Source organism: Hylobates moloch, unplaced genomic scaffold (assembly GCF_009828535.3).
Source record: "Hylobates moloch isolate HMO894 unplaced genomic scaffold, HMol_V3 SCAFFOLD_18, whole genome shotgun sequence".
NCBI lineage: Eukaryota > Metazoa > Chordata > Mammalia > Primates > Hylobatidae > Hylobates > Hylobates moloch.
This window is the reverse complement of record NW_026652293.1, coordinates 53,811,700-53,837,880: the sequence shown is the minus strand read 5'-3', so window position 1 is coordinate 53,837,880 and position 26,181 is coordinate 53,811,700. Positions and strand designations below refer to the sequence as shown.

Sequence of the window (26,181 nt, the reverse complement as noted above, 5' to 3'; positions counted from 1 at the left end):
TAGGAGTCTAGTTAGAACAAACACATGAGAATGGCTATAATACTACAATATAATAAATTGTAACAGACAAGGGGACCAGCTGTAGTGGGAGCAGAGGAGGACACACTCATTGTTTCTCCAGCACACTATACACTTTTATCCCTAGAGCTATGTGCATGTTGGCTAGAATGCCTCCTCTGTGTTTGTTCACTTGGTCAAGTTCTACTCATTCTATACAAACTGGACACTGGGAGAGAAAGAGCAAGGAGAAAAGGAAGGAGGGTGACCCTAAAGAGGCTAACGATATCTGACACACAGGCCGTCTTTCTATTTACTGTGTAGCTCTTATATGGAATACTCTGTAATAAAAACCTATTGGTAAACGTTTCAGTGTGTCTACTTTTTTGCTAGCATAAAAATGCTACAAAATTCCAAAGTGTTGAGTTCAGTTCGGGGTAGCTTCCCTGCTCTGTTAATTAAACTTTGGAACATTGAAACTGGCTAGGGAAAATGATTGGATAGAAACTATTATTCTATTCATTTATCCCCAGCCTACAAAATGAAAAAAGCTACAATAAATTTTATTGTATGTACATCTTTATGTAGAGGTCTGGTTAATTTATTCAACAAATAAATGAGTACCTATTAATATTTGTGCTAGAAATACAAGATAGGACCCCACCCTGATAAAGCTTACGTTTTGGTGATGGGGAGACAAACATTAAACTAAATGAATAAATATGATAATATCAAACTCTTAGTGGGCATCATGAAGAAAATAAGTAGAAGGTTATGATAGAGAGTAAAGGAAGAGGGTGCTTTAGGTAGATTAGTGAGGAAAGGCCTCTCCAAGGACGTGACATTCAGACTGAGACTTGAAGGATGAGAAGGAGCCAGCTATGGAAAGAGGTGTAAGAAGAGCATTCTAGGCAGAGGAGCATCAGGGATATAGGCCTGGGAGCCTTGAAGACCTCAGAGTGTTCAAGAAACAGAAAGGGGGTTGGTGTGACTTGACCGTAAAGAGTGAGGGGAAAACAAGACAAGGTTAGGTTGGAGATGCAGACGGGTTAGATCACGTAGGGATAAGGAGATCCGATTTTATTCTAAATGCAGTGGATGTCATTGATGGATTCTAAGTAGGGGATTACATTTAAACATACCTGTTTGCTGGGTAGAGAGATGCTTGTAGAAGGAAGCCAGGAGACGAGTTATTGCAATAATTCACACAAGAGAGAATGATGGCTTTATGGTGGAGGCAGTGGAGATGGAAGGAAGTAGACAGATTTGAGATACCTTTTGTACTTGCTCAGGGATGGTTTTGAGAAACAAGAGGAAGGAAAGAATTAAGGGTTTCTTAATTTTTAAGTTTGAGCAACAGGGTGGATGATGTGACTGTTTACTGAAAGAGAATAAGGAGGAGAGGAAGAGATTTAAGGTAGGCAAATAAAGAGTTACGTTTTTACAGGTTAACTTCTGACACAGTTAAACATTCAAGTAGAGGTATCAAGTATACGAATTGGACATGAGAGTTGGAAGTTCAGGGAGGAAGCTGGGATTGTAGATATAAATTTGAGAGGGAGTGGTTTGCTGTGGAATGTTTTGTAGAATTCAAGAAGGTCCACTGCATTTGACAACATGGAGTTATTTACTGACTTTTGATATGAAAGTTACAGTAGAATGATGAGGATGAAAGCCAAATTAATATAGTATTAAGAATAAATATTTTCACCCCCTGCTGTCTAAAATCACAAACAAGGAGCATAAGAAATAGATTCCCAGTATCTCCATTTTTATGGAGTCCTGACCTCTTCCTGAAGCCTCACACTCATTTCTCCAGTTCCCTACTGAATAACTTTTACCTAGCTATCAAACTTAACATATCCAAAATCGAATTCTTAATTTCCTCCTGTCAAACTTGCTCCTCCTTTTTTTTTTCTACATCATCTTTCTTCTTCTGGTTGCTCCTTACCGTGACATACAAGGCCCAAATTATCTGGCTTATGGTACCTCTGACGCTGTCTCCTGTAGGGTTCCCCTCCCTGTTCATTGTGTTTCATCACGCAGATCTCCTTTGTGTTCCTCAGACACAGCAAGCATATTCCTACTCTAGAGCATTTAGAATTATTGCTCCCTCTGCCTGGAAAACTTTAGCTAGTTACATGGCTTTCTCCCTCTCTTCACTCAGGTCTCTTTATATATCACGTTGTCAAAGAGGCCTTCTTTAGTCACTCTGCTAGGCCTAGAAAATTATCCAATGAGTTTGACTTTATGGAAATTTATATTGAGAGAGACTTTGATGTCTTTCAAAGTGTGGAAAGGCCTCAGATGCTCAGGGAAAACTCTAAATGACAAGGTAATAATAACTCCAGAAAAAAAAGAATGCACAGCCAAGGAAATGTGATTACAGTAAGTAGCATGTCTCAGCAGTGAGGAATACTTATATCATTCCTAATAATAAAAACAGTGAATTTAATAAAAAATTGAAATACAAATATTTTGGAAGGATATAGGGAGAGAAAGAGAGATGTAAATAAGCCATACCATCTTAAGTTAATGAAAAATAGTGCTAAAATTGGTGACTCGAAAGATAACAGCCCCCTAAATTCAGTACCAATGTGTAGCAATATCGAGGGCAGAAAAACACTTTAAATAATACTATAGGAATGTGGTCAGCAAAATGTAGACTGGGAAATTAGTCTCAAACAGCCTTGTTTCTTCAACAAATAGACTTCAAAGGATCGAGGATGGGAAGGAAGGGTTGAGGAGGTCAGAAGGATTTTGGACCAACCTTTATGTCCATTTGTTTGTGGTCCTTTGAAACCCAGAGGTATTGTTTTTCTTAGCAATGATCAGCTATTTTGCTTCAAGAGCAGAGAATGCAGAAAGTTTAGGTCAACCAAGGTTAAGATTTAGCCAGAGGAGTATGTGTGTAGGGGGAAACGAGTGTAGGGAGGTTGTGGATATTTGCAAGAAAGCGATGATGATGGAACACATAGATAGAAAGGGAAGTGATCCCAAGAGGTACTTGATAAATAGTGGAAAAAATAGTAGGATTAATTAATTTAAACTCAAAATTGTGAAATTACTGCAGGGAGTTTCTAGAGTAATTGAGATGGAAAGCTAGGAGGTGGTGGTCTAAGTGTGTTATGCTTGAAATCAAAATTACAAAGAATCTACAGTTGCTGATGACAGGATCTAAAGTGTGACATTGAAAATGGATGATTTAAGTTATAGGAAGGAAAACATCATTGGTAGCAAGGATGGAAAGGACTGATCAGCTATTTCCTTATAAAAAATTAGAATCCTTTGAAAAAATTGCATATCTATTGCAAAATTGTCCTCTGGATTACTGTGTAGTAATTTATACTCCCGTGTGTATTGCATGGGAGTTTGAAAAGAATCTGTTTTAAAACTTAAATTTCAATTTATATGCCATACAATTTGCCCTTTGATCGTGTTTTGGTGGAGTCAGGCAAAACTTGAGCAAATTTTGTAATGTAGTGAAAACATTTTGTATACTGAATCATGGATTCATTCATGACTATGAGACAGGTGTTCTGATCTTTTATAATAGTCCAGGAGGTAGAAGGGGACTATTTTTTAAAATAGTCCAAGGATTTGTTTGATCACTTTAATTCCTGTAAATCCAGTGAATGGTTTGCTTATGAACTCACTCAAAGAATTTCCTTTCCTAGGACACATCTTAAGGATGATTGCATTTTTTGACAGTTTTCAGGCAAAGGGGAGGCAATACATGTATATGAAAATTAGTAAGGTCAGGCACAGCAGCACATGCCTATATTGGCTGGGCACAGTGGCTCACACCGGTAATCCCAACATTTTGGGAGGCTGAGGCTGGAGGATCACCTGAGGTCAGGAGTTTGAGACCAGCCTGGCCAACATGGCAAAACTTCGTCTCTACTAAAAATACAAAAATTAGCTGGGCATGGTGGTGCGTGTCTGTAATCCCAGCTATTCGGGGAGGCTGAGGCAAGAGAATCGCTTGAACCTGGGAGGCAGAGGTTGCAGTGAGCTGAGATCGCACCATTGCACTCCAGCCTGGGCGACAGGGTGAGACGCCATCTCAAAAAGAAAAAAAAAAAGAAGTGAATTGGTATTTGGGGATATAAGTGGACTGTATACTTCTGGTACCTCTGAGTTTCGTATCTGTTCAAAAAATTAAATTTTGTTATTATGATATTCTATAGGTTATAGAAATTATAGATGGAAATTTTAATATTTAATTTTTTTTTTTTGAGATAGGGTCTTGCCCTGTTGCCCAGGCTGGAGTGCAGTTGGTGCGATCTCAGCTCACTGCAACGTCCACCTCCCAGGTTCAAGCAATTCTCCTGCCTCAGCCTCCCAAGTAGCTAAGATTACAGGCACCCACCACCACGCATGGCTAATTTTTGTATATTTAGCAGATGTGGGGTTTCACCATGTTGGCCAGGCTGATTTCAAACTCTTGACCTCAAGTGATCCACCTGCCTTGGCCTCCTGAGTGCAGGGATTATAGGAGTGAGCCACCATGCCCAGCAGAATATTTTCTGAGCTTTGTAGCTTTTAAAATGACTTTTGGTTATTAAATAAGACTAAACATTTAGCATCTTAGAATGGAACTGAAGTAAAAATGTAATGATCGAAATAACATTGTACATTCAAATCACGTTTTTTTTTTTATTATTAGGTATTATGACTCTGTCCCCCTTTGATCAAATGAAGACTGCCTCCAATATAGGTGGATTTAATGCAGCAATTAAAAATAGTCCACCTGCCATGTCTCAGTATATCACTGTAGGGTCCAATCCATTTACTGGCTTCTTCTATGCTTTAGAGGTATGAGTTTTATCGATGATCATGAGTAAGGCTGTTCTTGATTTTACAATTTGTCTACAAATTGGATATGGTAACTTGCTTAGCCTTAGAAGATTAAGCAGTTTACATTTCTAAATTTCAATTGAAACTAAAATTAATCTCAACTAGCTTTCTTCTAAATTCTTTAGATTAACTGAAAAGGTTCTACCATCAGTATAAAAGAAAATTCTTTGTTTCTGAAGCCCTGAGTTCTTTGACAGCTGAGATGTCTTTAAATATTGGTGCAATAGTCAGGAGCTCAGGCGTGTTAATGATGTCAGCCCACTAGGGATTTGAGTAAATGAGGAATTGTAAAGACAGAACAAGCTGCCAGCTATACTTGTTATAAGTGGTGAAAATTGCTTCCTAAAATAGTGGAAAGTTGAGTGTTAGATTTGGCAGCTCTTGTTTCTCACTTAAAAAGCATGCTTCTCAGAGTTGTCCAAAATATCTTTTTACTTTTATAAAAATGTGTGTGTGTATATGTGTGTGCGTATATATATATATATAAAGAGAGAAAAGAGCCAGTTATGTGTAGATGTGAAATCCATAGTCCAGCTAGAATAGTGTAATCTTAATGTCCTAGTTTAAAATTTATTTTAATGAAATTACAATTTAAAGAGGGAAATTCTAATGGTAAAATAGACTAATTATGATTTTATTTTTAAACTATAGAGTTAAAACTTTTTCTTATATTGCGCCTAAAATAAACTTTTCACTGTACTCGGAAAGAAGCTGAGTTGCTAGTCCAGTCTTTACAACTTTTCAAAGTATTTTAAAGTAAGCTTTATTTAGAAAGTGTGTTTGTTTCTTTGTAAGCTACTAAGTTTCCTCTTTCAAACGTTCTGTTTTTCAGGGAAGCACACAACCATTATTATCCCATGTTGCACTAGCAGTTGCAAGTAAACTCACTTCTGCTTTATTTAATGCTGCCAGGTAATTACTGAACAATTAAATAAAAAGTATCTCATTTGTATCTAGCTTGCTTTTAACTTATATTTTGATAGTCTGCACTTTAAAACCCTGGAAGCTCAGTTTTATTCTAAGTTTTCTTTCTTTTCAGTGGCTGGCTTGGTTGGAAAAGTAAGCACGAAGAAGAAGCTGTCCAAAAGCAAAAGCCGAAGGTTGAGCCAGCTACCCCATTAGCTGTAAGGCAAGTCTGTCATGCTTCCTAAATTTTAGTCCTTTTAGAAAGGTACTGTTAAATGTGTGTGGTCTTCCCGTGTGCTTGGTTGATTTGCTGATCTCGTCTTTGGAACTTCTGAAAGCCATTGCCGTGGATTTTTTTCCCCCACTAGAATGTAAAACTCCATGTGAAGAGTGATTCTTACCTGTTTTGTTCACAGCTGTATCCCTGTTATATACTAGGTATTCAAGATATATTTCTTGAGTGTGCTTTTTAACAAATAAAATTAGCTTAGTTGTAGGAGAATTAGTCATAGCTGTTGAATTTCTTTTAAAAGTTTAGTTTGTTACTAAGTTGTGTAAACTTTAAAAGTACTTAGTGATTTCTTTTAAAAAAATGTAATCCTAGTGGATTACAGTGGCTCACGCTTGTAATCCTAGCACTTTGGGAGGCCGAGGTGGGCAGATCACTTGAGGTCAGGAGTTTGACACCAGCCTGCTCAACATGGTGAAACCTTGTCTCTACTAAAAATATAAAAATCAGTCAGGCATGATGGCATGTGCCTGTAATCCCAGCTACTCGGGAGGTTGAGGCAGGAGAATTGCTCAAACCCGGGAGGCAGAGGTTGCAGTGAGCCGAGATTACACCGTTGCACTCCAGCCTGGGGGACGAGAGCAAAAAACTCCATCTCAAAAAAAAAAAAAAAAGTAAAAGCAGGAGTCCTGTATTCAGGCACTCTTTAGACAGACTCCTGGCCTGTGATTCCTTGTTTCCTTCAGTAGTGCTTTAGAATGTGTTAGTATATTGGTGAGATTTTTTTTGGTGGAGGGAGCATGATTTTTGTTTTGTTTTGTTTTTTTCATTTTTTTTTTTAGACAGAAGCATTTTTTCTAATGTTTGGTTTTGTTTTAAAATCATTTTTTATTACCTGACATAAAGTACCACCATGAAGGGAAATAGAACGCCTCCTACTTATGGATGTTCTTCACCTAAAAAGAGCCAACTAATTTTTAAAATTTATCGAAGTATGGCTTCTAAGTTTTTTTTTATCTTTAAAAAATACATTGTAACATATCACATTTCCTAATATCAAGAGCCAATAAATTAGCCAAATGGCCCTGTGCATCTCAAATAGATGTAACAAAGGCTGGGCGCCTTTGTTTCAGGGACTTTTCTCTAAGTGAGCTTTCCTAGTTCTCTTTTAGTACCTCTTTTATTTTATTCACAATTCTAATGAGGTTGATGATAGACCAACAGCAGTTTAGAGATAACTATTTAGAAAAAGGAAGGTTTTTGCTTCAGGCAGATTGGTGTCAGCAGGATGTCATATCTTGCAAAAAAGAGAAAGATTAAGAGGAAGAATTTGAAACAGACAAAAGATGCCTGTGTGGGAGCATATTCTAAAATTTAGTTGATGGTGAGGACATTGTTTTCTGTGACATGCCTTTTAATCAAATATAGTTATACTTTATATTCTCTAAAGGTATAAGGTTGTGGGTATCTATTGAAAACCTACGTAGGACTGTGGTTTTATTTTATTTCTTTTTGTATTTTATATTACATATGTCAGTTGTGATTAATAAATTAACTATTAATCCAGGCAAAATTCATATTTCTTTATATAAAAACAGATTCAGCCTATTTCATTTATGCATTTCATTATTCTGTTATATGTTCCTGAACTGGAATGTGATTTGAGTTTTTATTTTCTTTTAAATATCAGATTTGGACTTCCAGATTCTAGACGCCATGGTGAAAGCATATGTCTGTCTCCATGTAACACACTGGCGGCAGTAACCGATGATTTCGGCAGAGTTATTTTATTGGATGTAGCTAGAGGAATTGCAATACGCATGTGGAAAGGTACTTACAAAAATCCAGAAAAACAATTAATTCACTTTTTACCCCAATAGTTGAGCAATGTTATCATCCTTCAGCTTCTGGTTGATAACTCTGTTTAATTTTTTATGTTTACATTTTCTTTTTTGGACATGAACTCAGATCAGCAACTACTTGATCCAGTAGTCAGTTAATAACATCTTTTAGGTTTGATCACCTCATAGCCATGTTTAACTTTACCTTATGCACTTTCTTTCAATTCTCACTGTTATTGTCAATTTCTGAGTTCAGTTTCTTGCCCCTGCTACATTTATTCCCCTTCACAAAGCCATTCTTGAGCCAAATGTTCTCCTGAAATCTATAATGCCAAGTCTTTCAGATTTAAGATAGCAAAACCCATCTTCGCTGACTTGACTTTTATATCCATATGCTTGGGTCAATCCACCTGGTGTGTCAATAAATATGTCACTTAGGAGTTTCCTTCAGCTATTAGTAACAAACCCGAGTAACAGACCACAGTATCTTCAGGAACCCAGTCTTCTTCCTTGTGGCTTCCCCACTCAAGGTTCTCATAGACAGCCCTCTTATCTACATTCCAGGAAGGAAGCAGAAAGGAAGAAGGCTTCTCCTGGCAATTGAGTCAATCTACTTTGAAGATATTCCCCAAAGTCCCTTCAACCATTATCTACATTAGCCAGGACTTACTGACATGGCCTCATCTAACTATAAGGGAGACTTGAAAATATCTTTTAACTAGGCACACTGTGAATAATATCTCCCTGACTAAGAAAGAAGAGATGATTACATTATTTAGAATCATCTGGAATAGTAACATGTCAGCATAGACCACAATTTATGGTGCAATCTTGTCTATCCTGTAAAATGTGAGGAATAATGGACTGAGGTCATTCAATTACTCTGGACCAGATTGAAGCCACTATCACCTTCTTGCCAAAGAACTCCTGCAGTGACAGACAGAGGCAGTCTTTACCTACTACATGTCTCAGTATCTGTAGAAATAGTTTTAGTACTGCAGATACATCATTTCTCCTTGGTGTTTGTCTTCTGAAACAATATCAAAGGTATGTTCTCAGCAAGACTTTTCTAAAATACAGAAGACAAAGCTGTACTGACTGCTCCAAATCCACTATGGCAATCTTATTCCTTGCATCATTGCCTGTCTTTCTGTAGCTGGTACAGCCAGTTTTTCTTTCCATTGTATCCTTGGAAAGAAGGATCAATTGCCTATGTGAGGGACCACCCTAAAATGGAAAACAGCATCAGCTACTTCTCCCATGCAAGAGCTTCCTCCCATCGCCCTGTAACCCATATTTTCTATCTGCATGTCACCAAAAGGCTTGGATGGGAAGGGAAGGGAATGAGAGCAGGAGGGGCAATTAGGTGGCTTCAATTATATCTATAATCTTTTCTCTTTTTTTTTTTGAGAGAGTTTCGCTGTTGTTGCCCAGGCTGGAGTTCAATGGTGCGATCTCGGCTCACTGCAACCTCCACCTCCCAGGTTCAAGTGATTCTCCTGCCTCAGCCTCCCAAGTAGCTGGGATTACAGGCATGCGCCACCATGCCCAGCTAATTTTTTGTATTTGATAGAGACAGGGTTTCACCATGTTGGTCAAGCTGATCTCAAACTCCTGATCTCAGGTGATCCACCCGCCTCAGCTTCCCAAAGTGCTGGAATTACAGGCATGACCCACTGTGCCCAGCCAATATTTTCTTCTTAAAGAGAAAAAGTGATCAGAAGTAAATATAGCAAAATACTAAGATTTGATAAAGCTTGGTGATAGACTGGTTATTATTTATTATCATTTTTTATTTAAGATATTCCATAATAAAAAATATACTTTTATAGCTTTTCTTACCCCATCCCCACCCCCACTATTCCAGAGTGCTTCAGGAGGCTACTATGGAACCTAGATTAAGCAATTAACTGCCCTTTCCCTCTGTCTCTAAGGGTACCGCGATGCACAAATTGGATGGATTCAAATTGTAGAGGACCTCCATGAAAGAGTGCCAGAAAAGGCGGATTTTTCCCCCTTTGGAAACTCTCAGGGTCCAAGTCGAGTAGCTCAATTCCTTGTGATCTATGCACCAAGAAGGGGAATTTTAGAAGTGTGGAGCACACAGCAGGGACCAAGAGTAGGAGCTTTCAATGTGGGGAAGCACTGCAGGTAAGCTGCAAATGCTGGCATTGTGCTGGTTACAAAATGAAATACAGGAATGCTTTTATTAAAATAAAGCTTTTACTAAAGCTGCTTATTAGATTACAAGTTTGAGAATTACAGTATTCTTTATTGTGGTTTTTCCTGTGAGTGCCTGGCATGTACTTAAGTATTTAATAACCAAAAAAAAATTAAAAATGCCATGATACACTGCTGAATTAAAGTTAGCTTGTTGCTGATGTTTGTCCCTTACTTATGCTGTGAAGGCTCAAAAGGAAAGGTTCCTTCAGCTTGCCCTAGTCGTAAGTGAGGTGAATGCTTTCTTTGCCATTGAAACAGGGGCCTGATTGTGTTCATTTAATTTTTTAGAATCTTTCAACAAGGCAGAACTCTGCTAGATGAGCCCTGCTTTACTTATGTATTTGCTATCAGTATTTAGTTGCCTTATTAATGCTCCTAAATTGATAATAATGTTGGGTTTCCTAGCTATAATAAAAGCACCTTTTGGCATTTCTCCTTGTTCTAATATTTTTACCGTATTGTTATGTGATTTCTTTAGGCTGCTGTATCCTGGCTATAAAATAATGGGCTTAAATAATGTTACAAGTCAGAGTTGGCAGCCACAGACTTATCAGATCTGTCTTGTTGATCCAGTGTCTGGAAGCGTGAAAACAGTGAACGTTCCCTTCCATTTAGCACTGAGGTAAGGTGTGTCCAGTGTTGCTGATTGACGCTCCTCTGCTAACTTTTCCTAGTTTCTAGGTTTCTTGTACTCCCTTTTGTAGTTGCCATTTTGTTGTTTCCTTTGCCTTTAGACTGATATCTTTAAAGTTAAATAGGAAACATATAAAGGAAAAAAAAGTTGGAGTGTGTCAAAATTAGGAAGAAAATAATTTCACATTCTGTAATAATTTGTTATATTTATTGGTTTAGTGATAAGAAGAGTGAACGAGCCAAGGATATGCACCTAGTGAAGAAACTAGCAGCCTTACTGAAAACAAAATCTCCCAATCTTGGTAGGTATTCTCTCATACAAATAATAAAGCATACTGTTCTATCATCTTTTAAATCAATAAAATATTCTGAATGGAGCAATCAAAATAAGGCATGGATGAGCTTATTGGAATTGCTCTGTAAGGCTGAAGTGTGCCATCTAGAGGGTGTTATAATTCATAACAAGAAAACATTAATGTGAGAGAACCCAAAAATCCTTTAGACTCACTGATAGTACAGATATGTTCATTTTCTTTCAGAATAATGTTTCACTGTTATAAAAATTAAAATTTTACTTTATTTTTTCTTTATAGATTTGGTTGAAACAGAAATAAAGGAATTAATTCTTGATATTAAATACCCTGCAACCAAAAAACAAGTAAGTGTATATAATACACGAACCTTCCTGCTAGTAGCTATAATGCATCCTTCTTAAGAAAATCTTTATTTTCCTATTTCCCCCAAACATGAGAGGCTGAAGTCTTCTTTTCACGTTTTTATTGTTTATCCCTTTCTGTATTTTCATGTAGAAGTTCCTGCTGTCTCTTTAAAAAAAAAAAAATTAATATTCACGCCTGTAATCCTAGCACTTTGGGAGGCCAAGGCAGGCGGATCATGAGGTCAGTAGTTCGAGACCAGCCTGGCCAACATGGTGAAACCCCCGTCTCTACTAAAAATACAAAAAAATTAGTTGGGTGTGTTGGCGGGCGCCTGTAATCCCAGCTACTCAGGAGGCTGAGGCAGGAGAATCGTTTGAACCCGGGAGGCGGAGGTTGCAGTGAGCTGAGATTGCACCATTGTACTCCAGCCTGGGCCATAGGGCGAGACTCCGTCTCAAAAAAAAAAAAAAAAAAAATTATTATTACCATACGTCTGAGTGTGTTTTATATACACACACCTACACATCCCTACATTATATATATAATAGTAAATATGTGTGTATGACCACCTACCTTAGGAAATGCAATCTTACCAGGAACTCTAAAGAGCCTGAGTGTCCCCCCTCAGTCCCATTCCCTTTCCCCATCCCTAAGGTAACCATAATTTAGAATTTTGTGGTTCTTTCTTTTTCTTTGCTTTATAGTTACATCATTCCTGTGTGGCTCCTTTGAAACCTGTTGATGCATTTCCTGCCTTTTCAAACTTTATATAAATGGAGTCATGCCCTATGTCTTCTGTGACCTTAGTTTTTCCTTCAGGATTATGTTTCTGTGTCATTCATATTGGTGTATGTAGCTATAGTTATAATTGATTCATTTACTATGCCATACAAATTCTGCTCACTGACTAGAATTTATTTACCCTCTTGTCAGTGAACGGTTAGGTTGTTTCCAGATTTTTGACATTACAAGCGATGCTATGCTTATCCATGTACATATTTCCTCATTCACATATGCAAGAGTCTGGCGTTTATACCTAAGAGTGGAATTGCTAGGGTGTGAGCTTCTTCAACTGTACTAGTTGATGGCAAATGGTTTCCCAAAATAGTTGTACTAATTTATATTCCCACCTGTTCTGTATGAGTCCCTGTTACTCCACAGCCTCAACATTCCATGGTATTGCCAGACCTTTACTTTTTGCCATACTCGTGGTTATAATATGGTCACCATTGGTGATTTCTTTTACTCCCACTCCTCCTATCCAAACCCCTCATAATGCTATTCAAGTCCTAACTCCACAAATTCTTACATAATGCTTCGATCCCCATGGGTAACTCTGGACTCCTACTCTACTTTCAATCAAAACTGGATGGTTAATGACTACTTATTTTCTAATTATTTCATGTATGTTAATCATAGCTCCCCTGACTTTTTTTCTTTAGGTCTTTTAAGCTCCTTCAAGTAGGAACCTTACCAAATACTTGATTTTTATAATTCACAGCATCTAAAATAATGCTACTGTGAAAATGTAAGAAAAAACTGTATCACAGGTTTTTTCTTTTCTCTTACACAGTCACTCAACACTTCTGCCACTAGATGTAGGGTTTTTTTTTTTCCCACACACCAATCAATTTCTTTGGCAGATTCTCCAGCTAACACCAGCTGGTTATTCTCTAATTCAGTTCAATTCTGACACCATCTACCTGGAGATAGCATGAGATCATCACGACAGGTTAAGAGCTCAGTCCCACAAGACTTCTACCTACTTCAGGTACCAGTCACAAGTAGTCGGTTGTCAGCTATATTTCTGACTGACTGGCTATAAATTAGGGTTACTGTGACCCCCTCTTTGTGAGCTGCTAGACCAGCTCACAGAACTCAGGGACACATTTTACTTAAACGTTTACCCATTTATTATAAAGGATATTACAGAGGGTAGAGATCAACAGCCAAGTGGAAGAGATGCATAGAGTAAATCATATGGGAAGGGTTGCAGAGCTTCCATTCCCTTTCCTGACAAGCCACTATTCAGAAACCTCTACATGTTCAGCTATCCAGAAGCTCTTCCAACCCTTGTCCTTTTGGGTGTTGATGGAAGCTTCATTATATAAGCATGATTGATTATATCATTGGCCATTGGTGATCAATTCAGTCTTCAGCTCCTCTTGGCTCCCCAGAGGTCAGGGGCTGGGCTAAAAGTTTCAATCCTCAAATACATGGTTGGTTCCACTGGTAACCAACCCCTTATTCTGAAGCTCTCCAGGAGCCTGCCATGAGTGGCCTCATTAGAAAAAAAGAAGCTTCTATCATCCAGGAAATTACAGAGGTCTTAGAAGCTCCCCATCAGAAACGGGGGTCAAAGACCAAATGTTAGAACAAAAAGTTCTCCTAGCACCTCTGTCTACAAAGGGATTAAGAGCTCTGACTGATGAACTAGGGCAGAGACCAAACACTAGAACAAAAGAAACTCCTAGCACCCCCATTGTTCAAGAAATTATAGGAACTCTGTGTCAGGTACTAGGGCCATAGACCAATATGTATATTTCTTATTATTTTATAGCTACATACATGGGAGAATTTAATGAATAGTGATACGTGGGAGAATTTAGTGAATAGTGATTTCTGTTGCAGTCCATTTTTAAAACACTTTTTATTGTGTTATTGTAGAACAGAAAAGCCTTTGTGACTTTTAATTGTGTCTTCCATTCTACTGACAATGCTAATTTGCTTTCATTTTCCTCAGGGTAAAGTCTCCATTATTAGAGATGACATGATGATGACAAAGTGGGCATCTAGAGGGGCAGTTTGAGAAATCTGTAGTAGAAAGGGTCGTAACCCACACAGTTCTTCTCATTTTGATGCCATCTTTCTTCTTATCTTAAATCATAGAACAACAAAATTGGGAAACCAGTGTAATGCAAAATGTCTTCTTGATTTTCTGTTTTTTAATGATACTTCTGAATCATGTATGAAGCTGTGAATTTTATAAAAAATGCTAGAAAACCCAATAACAAAAGTTATATGTCTTATAGGACTGACTAAAGGTAGGGAAGAAACCAGTTTAGGCTTTGGGAGACTGAATAATCGGGAAGAAAGCAAGCTAGCTGCTAGCCTGTGTAATCATAGGCAGAACTGGAGCAGGTTATGCTTGTCCTGGATTCTGGCCTCTTACACTTTCTTTATTGCTTCCTGGTAGTTGCTTCATTATATGCCTGACCAACATCTTGAGCCACCCTCTAAGCCCATTTCTCCTCCACAAACACACAGAGGTTATTGTGTTATGATCGGATATTTGTCTTATCCCACATTCTCAGCCTACTTTTTAAACTATTTAATCTCATTAATTAAAACCCAATTTAATGTGCTAATATGAAAGGATAAATATGACCTTTGACTGCTGTGTCTAACTCATTGATGTCTCTGATAGTTGCTACTTTAGGCATGAAGAGATATATTGGGACTGGTTATGAAGAATCTTAAATATCTATGGTGGGGGAGGGAGGTAGGGAAGGTGGGTACTGTATCTATCTAGCAGGGCCTATAGATTCTGCCTGCCATGCACAAATGCAATAATTAAGCTATAACTAAGTTTTTGGCAGCTTTTGTTATTGACATGACAATAACCTCTGCTTTTCATTTATGCCTAGATATAGTATAGGCATATTCAAACTCTTCTTATTGGTAAATAGCTTTATCTTTGTTTCTGTTTTGATTTGGCTATTCTGTTAAGTAGCAGTTGCCTTCTAGTTGTTTTATTCTCAGCCTGGATTTTTGTCATTTATGTCATATTTGTCATGACATGAAGTTGGTTGTATATTCCTTAACAATGCAACTTGAGATTTAAGATATGCACACTGAAACATCTTAAATATAGAGCTTCCCTTTGAAATTTGGGGTAGTGAAAGTTTGGGCATAAATATAAGATTTAAAAAACAAAATCATTGCCTTACAATTACTAGAACTGTTCAATATCTTTCTTCTAGGCTTTGGAAAGCATTTTGGCAAGTGAACGTTTGCCATTTTCTTGCCTTAGAAACATCACTCAGACTTTAATGGACACTTTAAAAAATCAAGGTAATAGGGTTTATACTGATTAGAGGTTATGTTCTTAACTCAAGTTTTGTAACTCTGATTATAGAAAGCTATTGACTTTGTGATACCATCATGTTACTTTAATGTGGAAGTAATATAGATATAAGAAATTAAGAATCTTATTTATTCCCTATTTAATACATGTAGTTGATCTTCAACTAAGCTGTCTTTGAATGTATTGACTGTTATTGGGAAGTTGTTTTTAATTGTGAGGAAAGATGTCAGGATAGAATGATAAGTGGTTATTCTGGTATAGCTTTGTATTAATGTTCTATCAGTGTATCAGTTTCCCATCAGTTTCCCTCGTGAACAGAGTAAGGACTTCCAGAATCACAGTCAACAATCAGATTATCATTTCTGAATTTTCTGGTCATTTTTTGATGTTCAAAATTTGTCTGTACTATCACATTGTTCTTTAAAATCCATCAGTCCGTCAAAACGTATTTGTTTGAAAAAGGATTACACTTGGAACTGTGGGATTGTAACACCATATTCCATCCAACTGAACTAGTAAAAATTCACTTTATTCTGAATTCCTAACATTAGTTAAATTGTAGTGTGCAGTAAACTGGTGTCATCTAGTTGTGACTTTTGTTTGTCATATTAATTATGTAAAACCAGCTTTGTGTTTTAACTACGTGTAAGCCAGCTTAAAGTGGCTTAATAAACAAATTATAATTTGTTCTTTCAGGGCTTCAAACATGCTAATTTTGAGACTCTTTTTCAACCTTTTTTTTTGACAGATACATAAAACTGACATTGGCAAATAGTGAACTCCTTTAGCATACACCACTTCTCAGAAATAAATACCTTTTTTAAAAAGCATAGTGTACTTACAAAGCCCTCCCACCCCTCAAGGCATTAGCAAAATCCCAAAATTTATTAAATGAAAAGTTATCTTTCACTGGCCTGGTAGTAAACCAAACACCATTGTTGGAGTTCCATAAAATCATCAGTTTCAAGTTCTACATAAACATAAGATTCCTAAAAACTTTAATTATTTTGTATGGTCAGTTTTGTTATGGCTATAAGAACTTGAATGATATTCCACGATACTGTATTTCAAATAAGATTTTGAGGGGATTATCAGTGTCTCCCTTTTTAAAGAATAAATATTTGTTTTATATTAGATATAAATATTCATACAGTATATGAATTATGTAGTCAGGGAAAATATTTTCAAAGGTATTTCCAGATAATTTCTTTAAATTTTAAGTATTAGATGAAGATATTTCCACTTTCTTTTTTATCCCCCTACTTTTAGAGCATCTTATTTTATTTAAAAAGTTAGACATTTTTTCATGACAGAAAAGTTATTTTTGCTTTCAAAATCTGGTATAGCCTAAGCATCTCAATATTTAATACATCAGAGCATCAGGGAATTATGTAATATTGAGAGATTTAATGAAAGAAAAGCCTGTTTATGAGTCTGTTAAATATAACTCTTATATATACTTTTCCTTCTGCCTTTTAGAACTTGAGTCTGTTGACGAAGGATTGCTACAGTTTTGTGCCAGTAAACTAAAATTGCTGCAACTCTATGAGTCTGTCAGTCAATTAAACTCCCTTGATTTTCATTTAGACACACCATTCTCTGATAATGTGAGTAATCCTACATTTTATATTATATAAAATAATCTCTCTGATTTGTTTTACTTTTTAAAATCAATCATACAGAAGTCGAAAATTAAGAATTTTTTTAAAGCTTTAAAGGTATATTTTCTTTACCAAGCCCCCTGCTAGCTCTCCGTGCCTTGCTGCTATATTTATATTATTTATACAAGTGCTGAGATTATAGGCATAAGCCACTATGCCCAGCCACGATATGTTTTTGTACATAGTATATAAAAATAGTTTGAAAGCCTAGCAAGTTGTATCCCTGAGAACTACATACAAGACTTATATGTAGATACAATGAGAATTGTTTTTCTATGTTTTTATTTTATAGTGTTTACACTGCTTCATAATTAAGCATTTAAATTCAATATTTAGTTTCCTCAGAATAGTAAGAGTTGCATTTGACACTCTTAAATTTTTTTCTGATTATACAGTAATACATGTTTATTAAAATTCTAGCATTTGCCAAGGCATAGTGGCTCGCACCTGTAATCTCAACACTTTGGGAAGCTGAGGTGCGAGGATCACTTGAACCCAGGAGTTTGAGACCAACCTGGGCAATGTAGTGGGACCCTGTCTCTACAAAAAAATTTTTTTAATTAGCTGGATGTGGTGGTGTACACTTGTGGTCCTGGCTACTAAGGTGGCTGAGGCAGGAGGATTGCTTGAGCCCAACAAGTCAAGGCTACAGTGAACCATGATCATGCCAAGGCACTCTAGCCTGGGTAACAAAGTGAGACCCTGTCTCAAAAAAAAAAAAAATGCTAACATTCTAGAAGATGATAAAGTACCCTCAAGAAATATGCTAAAATGGTACTTTTAGTACCATTTCTTTTAGTACCTACCCTCTATACCATGTTTGGTTTAGTACCAAACATGTAGTGTTTCAAAATTATAGTTTACTTTATTTAAATAACCTCTTACTCATGAAATGTGATTTGTAGGTAAAGTTTTAAGCAGAATACATAATAGCTATTATATTAATTAAAAAGTCAATTTTTGCTTACAGCCTTGAATTTCAGTTCAGATAATGTGGTTGATAGATATGGAATGTTGTTTTGTTTTTGTTTTCTATTTTAAAGGACTTGGCTGTGTTACTAAGACTTGATGAAAAAGAACTGCTTAAGCTCCAGGCATTACTAGAGAAATATAAGCAAGAGAACACCAGGACAAATGTTCGATTTTCTGATGATAAAGATGGTGTGTTGCCTGTAAAAACATTCTTGGAATATTTAGAATATGAAAAGGATGTGCTCAACGTAAAGAAGATAAGTGAAGAGGAATATGTGGCTTTAGGTAGGTAAAATAATACACTGGTCTTTGTGGTCTTTGTATCCCTTTTCTTTTAGAAGAAAACATGGTAGGAACATACAGCATCTCAGAGATTCCGTTTGTTTTGAAATTTAAATAATGAAAGGATTTAATGTACTGTATTTTTTGGCCAACAAAAAATACTCTGGTCAACAGGTTGTATTAATAAGTATACTAAAGAGACAATATTAGATCATGATTTGCTTTCTGTTTTAATAATTTCAGCAAAATGAACCATTAATTTCTCTTCCTTCATAATGTTTTGTTTCTCTGTAATTCCAGATTGTGATTCAATAAGATTGTTGGTCCAAATGGTAAGTAGTCATTGATTAATGTGCTTTGTTTTTGTTCTACCAGGTAGTTTCTTTTTTTGGAAGTGTTTGCATGGAGAAAGCTCCACTGAGGATATGTGTCACACTTTAGAGTCGGCTGGACTTAGCCCTCAGCTGTTGTTGGTAAGGTTTTTTTGGTTGCTGGATGCTGTTCTTCCTTGTGAATGTCACCCAGAAGTGTCAGTCTTCTTTTTTTTTTTAACTATTGTGTTTAGGATATCATAGAGTGTCCATGAAAACTTTCTAAAAATGATCAAAGAAATTCTTAATCACCATATTTAATAGAGTAATATTATTTTATTTTTCTTATACCCTGTAAATTTTTTTTTTCTTTTTCTTTTACTTTGAGAGAGAGATTGAGTCTTGCTCTGTCACCCAGTCTGGACAGTGGAGTACAGTGGTGTGATCATAGCTCACTGCGGCCCCAACCTCCTGGGCTCAAGCTATCCTCCCATCTCAGCCTCCTGAGTAGCTGAGACTACAGGCACATGCCATTTTGCTGGGCAATTTTTTTTTTTTTACTTTTGTAGAGATGGGGGTCTTGCTATGTTGCCCAGGCTGTCTCAAACTCCTGGCCTGAAGCAATCCTCCCCACTTGACCACTCAAAGCTTTTGGATTACAGACTAGAACCACCGTGCCTGGCCAATTTTCTGTAAATTTTAACAAGCATATTGTATAGTTGGCCTAAAATAAGTTTAGAATCTGTATGCATGCACCTATATGCATGCATTTACAATAGAATTGGATCATCAGTAAAAAACTGTCATGTTACAATGAAAAAGATCTTAAAAACAAAATAAACTTCCCATAAAGCAATGTGGAATTATTACCAAACATTTTCAAACTTTGAATATATATTATAATGTAATCTCTAATATAACAAATATAAAACAAAAGAATCATCCAAGGAGAAAATACAACACTAAATTTTTGCCCTTTCTGAAAAATACAAGGAAAGTTACCCCATTTTCCTTGTTCTTCTTTGTTACTACCTATCCCCTACACATGCATGCATACACAGTTGTCCCTCAGCACCCATGGAAGATTGGTTCCAGGAACCTCCCCCTCCATTACCAAAACCATGGATACAGAAGGTCCTGATAAAAAATGGTGTAATGAAAAATTAGCCAGGCATGGTGGCATGTCCCTGTATTCCTAGCTACTCAAGAGGCTGAGGCATAAGGATCCCTTGAATCAGGGAGGTCAAGGATGTGCTGATTGCACCTCTGCACTCCAGCCTAGGTGACCGAGTGAGACCCTGCCTCTAAAAAAACAAAAAAGTTAAAATGGTGTAGTATTTGCATGTAACCTATGCACATCTCCCGTATACCTTAAATTATATCTAGGTTACTTACAATACCTTCTGCAATGTAAATGCTGTGTAAATTGTTAAAACTCTACCATTGAGGGAATAATGACAAGAAAAAAGTCTGTACATGTTCAGTATAGATGGAACCGTCCATCTTTTTTTTCTGAATATTTTTGACTCACAGTCGATTAAATCCACAGATGTGGAATGCATGGATACAGAGGGCCAACTGCATACTCTTTCACACACCCCCATTTACATGTTACATTTTGGCCAGGATTTGGGCATCCTACCTCTGTGAGCTTGTTGATGGTTTAACGTATCGTTTTTATTATGTATGTGTCTGGTTTTGGTATCTGGGTAATGCTGGCCTCATAGAATGAGTTCGGAAGTATTCCCTCCTCTCCAATGTTGTGAAATAGTTTGAGTATAATTGATATTAGTTCTTCTTTGAATGTTTGAAAGAATTCAGCAGGAAATTCATCAGATCTGGGCTTTTCTGTGATGGGAGACTTTTTATGACTGCTTCCATCTCGTTACTCATTACTGGTTTGTTGAGGTTTTCTGTTTCTCTACTGCTGTTGGCATAAAGCTGTTCATAATAGTCTCTAATGATCCTTTGTATTTCTATGGTATCAATTGTAATGTTTTCTTTTTTGTCTCTGATTTTATTTATTTGAGTCTTTTCTCTTTGTTTCTTAGTCTAACTAAAGATTTGTTGATTTTGTTTATCTTTTTTAATAAAAACAACTTTTTTTGTTGATCTTTTGTAATTTTTTTTAGTCTCAATTTCATTTATTTCTGCTTGATCTTTATTACTTCTTTTACTAATTTTTAGGTTGGTTCTTGCTTTTCTAGTTTCTTGGGGTGCATTGTTAGATTGTTTATTTGGAGTCTTTTTATTGAGGTGTATATTACTATAGACGTCCCTCTTTTCTTTTTTTTTGAGATGGAGTCTCACTCTGTCACCAGGCTGGAGTGCAGTGGCGCGATCTCGGCTCACTGCAACTTCCGCCTCCTGGGTTCAAGCGATCTCCTGCCTCAGCCTCCTGAGTAGCTGGGACTACAGGCGTGCGCCACCACACCCAGCTAATTTTTGTATTTTTAGTAGAGACGGGGTTTCACAATGTTGGCCAGGATGGTCTCGATCTCTTGACCTTGTGATCTGCCTGTCTCGGCCTCCCAAAGTGCTGGGATTATAGGCGTGAGCCACCGCGCCCGGCTGACTTCCCTCTTAGCACTCCTTTTGCTGCATCCCATTGTTCTAGTATGTTGTATTTCCATTTTTATTTTTTCAAGAAATTTTTAAATTTTATTTTTAGTTGCTTCCTTGCCTCATTGGTTGTTCAGTAGCGTGTTGTTTAATATCTGTATTTGTGCAGTTTCCAAAGTTCCTCTTGTTACTGATTTCTACTTTTATTCTGTTGTCAGATAAATACTTCATATGATTTTGACTTTTTAAAATTTGTTGAGAATTGTTTTGTGGCTAACATATGGTCTGTCCTGGAGAATGTTTTATGTGCTGATGAAAAGAATGTGTATTCTGCAGCAGCAAGTGAAATGTTCTATAAATGTCTATTAGGTCCATATGGTCTAGTATGTAGTTTAACTCTGATCTTTCTTTGTTGATGTTCTACCTGGAAGATTTGTCCGTTCCTGAAAGTGAGGTTGAAGACCTCTGTTATTACTGTATTGAAGTCTGTCTCTCCCTTTAGATCTATTAATATTTGCTTTATATATTTGAGTGCCCCATTGTTGGGTGCATATATACTTACTACTGTTAGATCCTCTTGCTGAATTGACTCTTTTATCATTGTATAATTACCATCTTTGTCTCTTTTTTTTTTTTTTTTTGAGACAGAATCTCACTGTCACCCAGGCGGGAGTGCAGTGTCATGATCTTGGGTAACCTCTACCTCCCAGGTTCAAGTTATTCTCCTGCCTCAGCCTCCCCTTTGTCTCTTTTTATAGTTTTCAACTTAAAGTCTATTCTATCTGATATATGTACAGCTTTTCCTGCTCTTTTTTGGTTTTAATTTTTATGGAATATCTTTTTCCATTCCTTCACTTTCAGTCTATATTAGCCTTTATAGGTGAAGTGAGTTTCTTGTATGCAGTATACACTTGTATGTTGTTGAGTCACTCTGTGTCTTTTTTTTATTATTATTATTCCTGGGCCTAAGCTATTCTCTCATCTCAGCCTTCCGGTCAGCCAGGACTATAGGTGCATATCACTGGGCCCAGCTCACTCTGTGTCTTTTAATTGGAGAATTTAGCCCACTTACATTCAGTGTTATTATTGATTGGCAAGGTCCTACTACTGCCATTTTGTTACTTGTTTATTAGTTGCTGTGTAACTCCTCTCTTTTTTCTTTTTTTTTTTTATAGTGAAGTGATTTTCTCTTGTATGTTTCAATTCGCTGCTTTTGATTTTAATGTATCTATTGTAGGCTTTGCACTGTGATTACCATGAGGCTTACAAAAAAAATCTAGTTACAACAAGTATTTAAAACTGATACCAACTTAACTTTGATCTCAAAACAGCAAAACCAACAAACCATAAAAAGAAAACCTATACGCGTTAACTCTCTTCTCCCCCCATTTTAGCATTTTTGATGTCATCATTTTATGTTATTGTCTCTTAACAAATTGTCATTTTTTGATAGTTTTTTCTTTTAGTCTTCTTACTAAAGATATACGTGGTTTAAACACTGCGATTACAATATTAGTACGACAATCACATTGGCATCATTTTCTTTCAGTTTGGAGAACTCCCTTTAGTGTCTAAGAAGTCACACATTTCTTATAGGATAAGTCTGATAGCAGTAAATTCCTTCAGCTTTCGTTTGTCTCAGAAAATCTTTTATTTCCCTTTTTCATTTCTAAGGAATAACTTTGCCACATACAGTATTTTTAGGTGGCAGTTTTTTTCCTTTAACACTCAGAACATATTGCCCCACTCCCTCTTGGCCTGTAAGGTTTCTGCTGAGAAATCTGCTACCAAGCATATTGGATCTATCTCATATGTTATTTGTTTCTATTCTCCTGCTGTTTTCTAAATTCTCTCTTTGTCTTTGACCCTTATGACTTTGTAAATTGGAGTATTCTTGTTTGAGTTAACTCGGATTGGTGACCCTTGACCTTCCTGTACCTGTATATTCTGGTTTGGAAAGTTTTCTGTTATTACTTATTTGAGTAAATGTTCTACTCCTTTGTCTTTCTCAGTTCTCTCTTTAACTCCAGTAACCCCAATATTTGCTCTTTTGATGTTGTTTTATAGATCCTATAGACCTTCTTCATTCCTTTTCATTCATTTCATTTCTTTCTTCTCCTCTATGTATTTTCAAATAGTCTGCCAACGAATTCACTGATTCTTTCTTCTGTTTGATCAATTCTGCTATTGATGCTCTATATTGCGTTTTTAATTTTATTTATTTTTCAGCTCCAAGGTTTCTATTTGATTTTTTTCATTAGTATTTCAATCTTTTAAAAATTTCTCTGATAAATTTTTGAATAGATTGTGTGGGTTTTATTTAAGTTTGTTGAGCTTCCATTTTGAATTCTTTGTCTGAGAGATCACACATCTCCCTCACTTTAGGTTCTGTCTCTGGTGCCTTACTTTGTCCATTTGGTGAGGTCTTGTTTCCCTGAATGTTCTCGATGCTTGTGGAAGTACAATGGTATTGTGCATTGATATATTAGGTATGTACTTTAGTCTTCACAGTCTGGCTTTGTTTGTACTTGACCTTCCTCAGAGGGCCTTCCAGGGATTCTAAGCTGACAGACTTTTATGTTCCCTGAGCTTGTGACCACTGCAACACTTGACATCACTCTAAGCCCAGGCTTGCTGCAGATCTCTCAAGAGCTCTGAGGTTTATGTGGCTTTCCATTCTTCATGGACTGGGGGAAGACCCAAGAAGGGTACTGAGGCTATTTGGGAATGCTGGCCAGGGACCTGGGTCCAGAAGACTGTCCTGGTGGCCCAGACAGGTATGCATCCCAGCAGGTCTCTGCACAGGTGGATGGGTCCCCAGCTGCAGTTAGAGGGGGTAGAAGTGAGACTGGACCTCTTTAGGATCTGTGTGAAAAGGAGGCTGGTGGGCCTGTTTTGTTGGCTCAGATGGTTATGTGTCGCCCAGCAGGTTCCTGCACAAGTGAGGTAATTCCTCAACTGCAACAGGAGGGGCTTGAGCTGAGACTGGGCCCTCTTGGGATCAGCTGTGGGAATGGAGGCTGGTGTGTCTCATGTTGGCTCAGAGAGGCATGTGTCTTCAGCAAGTTCCTGCGCAGATAGGATAGTTCTCCAGCTGCAGTGAGGGGGCCCTGAGGGGGATCTGCTGTGAGATAGAAGTTGGTGAGCCTGTCAGGGAAGCTCTGAGTCCTGGGCTGAGAAATATGGGTGAGTCTGCCTCTGGGTCCTTATGCAAGCAACTCTGAGCTGGGACCTCAGCTAAGGAAGGTGAGGGCAGCACCACAAGGCTACTTTCCAGCCCACTGCTGAGACCAATGCTAGCAGGCACACTAGCCTTTCTGCCAAAACACTAGTGTGTACAGTTCCTTCTGGACCCCGTGGCAAATGGTTTTGGTGGCAGGAGCATGGGCAAACAGGGAAGTAGCCAAGCCCCTTGTGGAGACTGGGCTATTTCTGGGCTTCAATCTGGAAGTCACTTCAGGGGGACAGATCAACCACCTTATTGTGAGAGAATATAAGTAGGTTACTTTCTATTCCGCCATCTTGGTGACCTCAAGGTTTCTGTTACTCAAAATCTATTATTTAGACATCATCTGGTTATATGTCAATATACAACATATTTATATGTGAAATAATGGTTAATATTTTAATATGTGAATTCATAATATAAATATCATATGAATAATGTAATGTGGCATTCTTTGTTGTGACTGTTAGAATATCTTATTTTGTATTTACTAGTTATGGAGGTAGTTACCTTTATACACTAGACTGTCTTCTCCTGTTATATGTGTCCATATATGTGTTTCTATGTGGTAACTTAATTTATCTCTGTATTCACTTCTGTATTTTTCTTCTTTCATCTTAATGTTTCCTGCAGTTTAAAATATCTTTATATTGCTTATAAGTGATTCTAAAATTATGTCATTATGTTCTGACAGTTTCTTTGGCATCCTCTATTTTATACTGATCTCCTATATACAAACAAAAGCTTGACTGTTTGGAATTTTTAATGTTTATAGAAAACAGGAAAAACACACCCTAGGTTATAAACAGAGATTACCTGGAGGGTGGGAAATAGAAGGAGGTAACCTAGGGAGAAATAAGAAGGAAAGTTAAGCGGAGCAGGTTTTTTGTTTGTTTCAGAATTTTATTACAACTGATGGTGGATAGAGGAGAGGTTGGTTGGAGAGAAAAGTAGAATTCATAGTGTGAAGAGAGGTCCAAGTCATGGCATTTAATTTTTTTGGCTGCCTTAATATAAAATAACCTTCTGGCTGCCAATTTTGATGAGCATTTTGAAACTTTGTTGTTGATGGGGAAATGAACCAAGCTTTAAGAGACATTAAATCTATAGGTATGTTTAGAAATCTGGTATACTGGCCGGGCGCAGTGGCTCACGCCTGTAGTCCCAGCACTTTGGGAGGCTGAGGCAGGCGAATCACGAGGTCAGGAGTTCGAGACCAGCCTGGCCAACATAGTGAAACCCGTCTCTACCTAAAAATACAAAAATTAGCCGGGCATGGTGGCTCGCGCCTGTAGTCCAAGCTACTCGAGAGGCTGAGGCACTTTGAACCTGGGAGGCGGAGGTTGTCGTGACCAAGATCGCCCCACTGCACTCCAACCTAAGTAACAGAGTGAGACTCTGTCTCAAAAAAAAAAAAAAAAAGAAATCTGATGCACTTTAATAACAGGCCCAGGTCAGACATTTTGTGTGTAAAATTTATCAAAGTGAATCTAGTGGCAATTTAACAGTGAGCCTAAAATATAAAATAAATTCTGCCCTCCCCCAACATTTCTTTTTGATTTGCTTCCCAGTATACATGCACATAAAACAGCGAGACAGAGTTATTTTTGATTGAGTATAGAATGTCTTTGTTAACTGTATAGGCAACCAATTTTTTCAGCCTACCTAGTGGTGAAAAGCGTCAGGTTATGGAGGTTAAGGGGAAGTCTAGAAGAGAGGAAATTCCCCTGAT

General features: G+C 37.2%; 1 protein-coding gene and 1 non-coding gene across 2 annotated transcripts in view; both read left to right on the top strand.

Moving 5' to 3' along the window:
• Window positions 1–26,181, top strand: part of RAB3GAP2 (RAB3 GTPase activating non-catalytic protein subunit 2) — a 121,393-nt gene that overhangs the window by 68,633 nt on the left and 26,579 nt on the right. Inside the window, exons 10-21 of the mRNA XM_058430934.1 lie at window positions 4,667–4,815; window positions 5,690–5,769; window positions 5,897–5,986; window positions 7,683–7,822; window positions 9,768–9,984; window positions 10,535–10,678; window positions 10,909–10,991; window positions 11,283–11,347; window positions 15,332–15,422; window positions 16,915–17,042; window positions 18,140–18,357; window positions 18,730–18,823. Of these exons, the coding sequence (XP_058286917.1) occupies window positions 4,667–4,815; window positions 5,690–5,769; window positions 5,897–5,986; window positions 7,683–7,822; window positions 9,768–9,984; window positions 10,535–10,678; window positions 10,909–10,991; window positions 11,283–11,347; window positions 15,332–15,422; window positions 16,915–17,042; window positions 18,140–18,357; window positions 18,730–18,823 (1,499 nt within the window). The remainder of the gene's footprint in view (window positions 1–4,666; window positions 4,816–5,689; window positions 5,770–5,896; window positions 5,987–7,682; window positions 7,823–9,767; window positions 9,985–10,534; window positions 10,679–10,908; window positions 10,992–11,282; window positions 11,348–15,331; window positions 15,423–16,914; window positions 17,043–18,139; window positions 18,358–18,729; window positions 18,824–26,181) is intronic.
• LOC116458159 (small nucleolar RNA SNORA36 family) lies at window positions 409–539 on the top strand. Its single transcript, XR_004245225.1, has one exon. It is a non-coding gene; the product is annotated as a small nucleolar RNA SNORA36 family (small nucleolar RNA).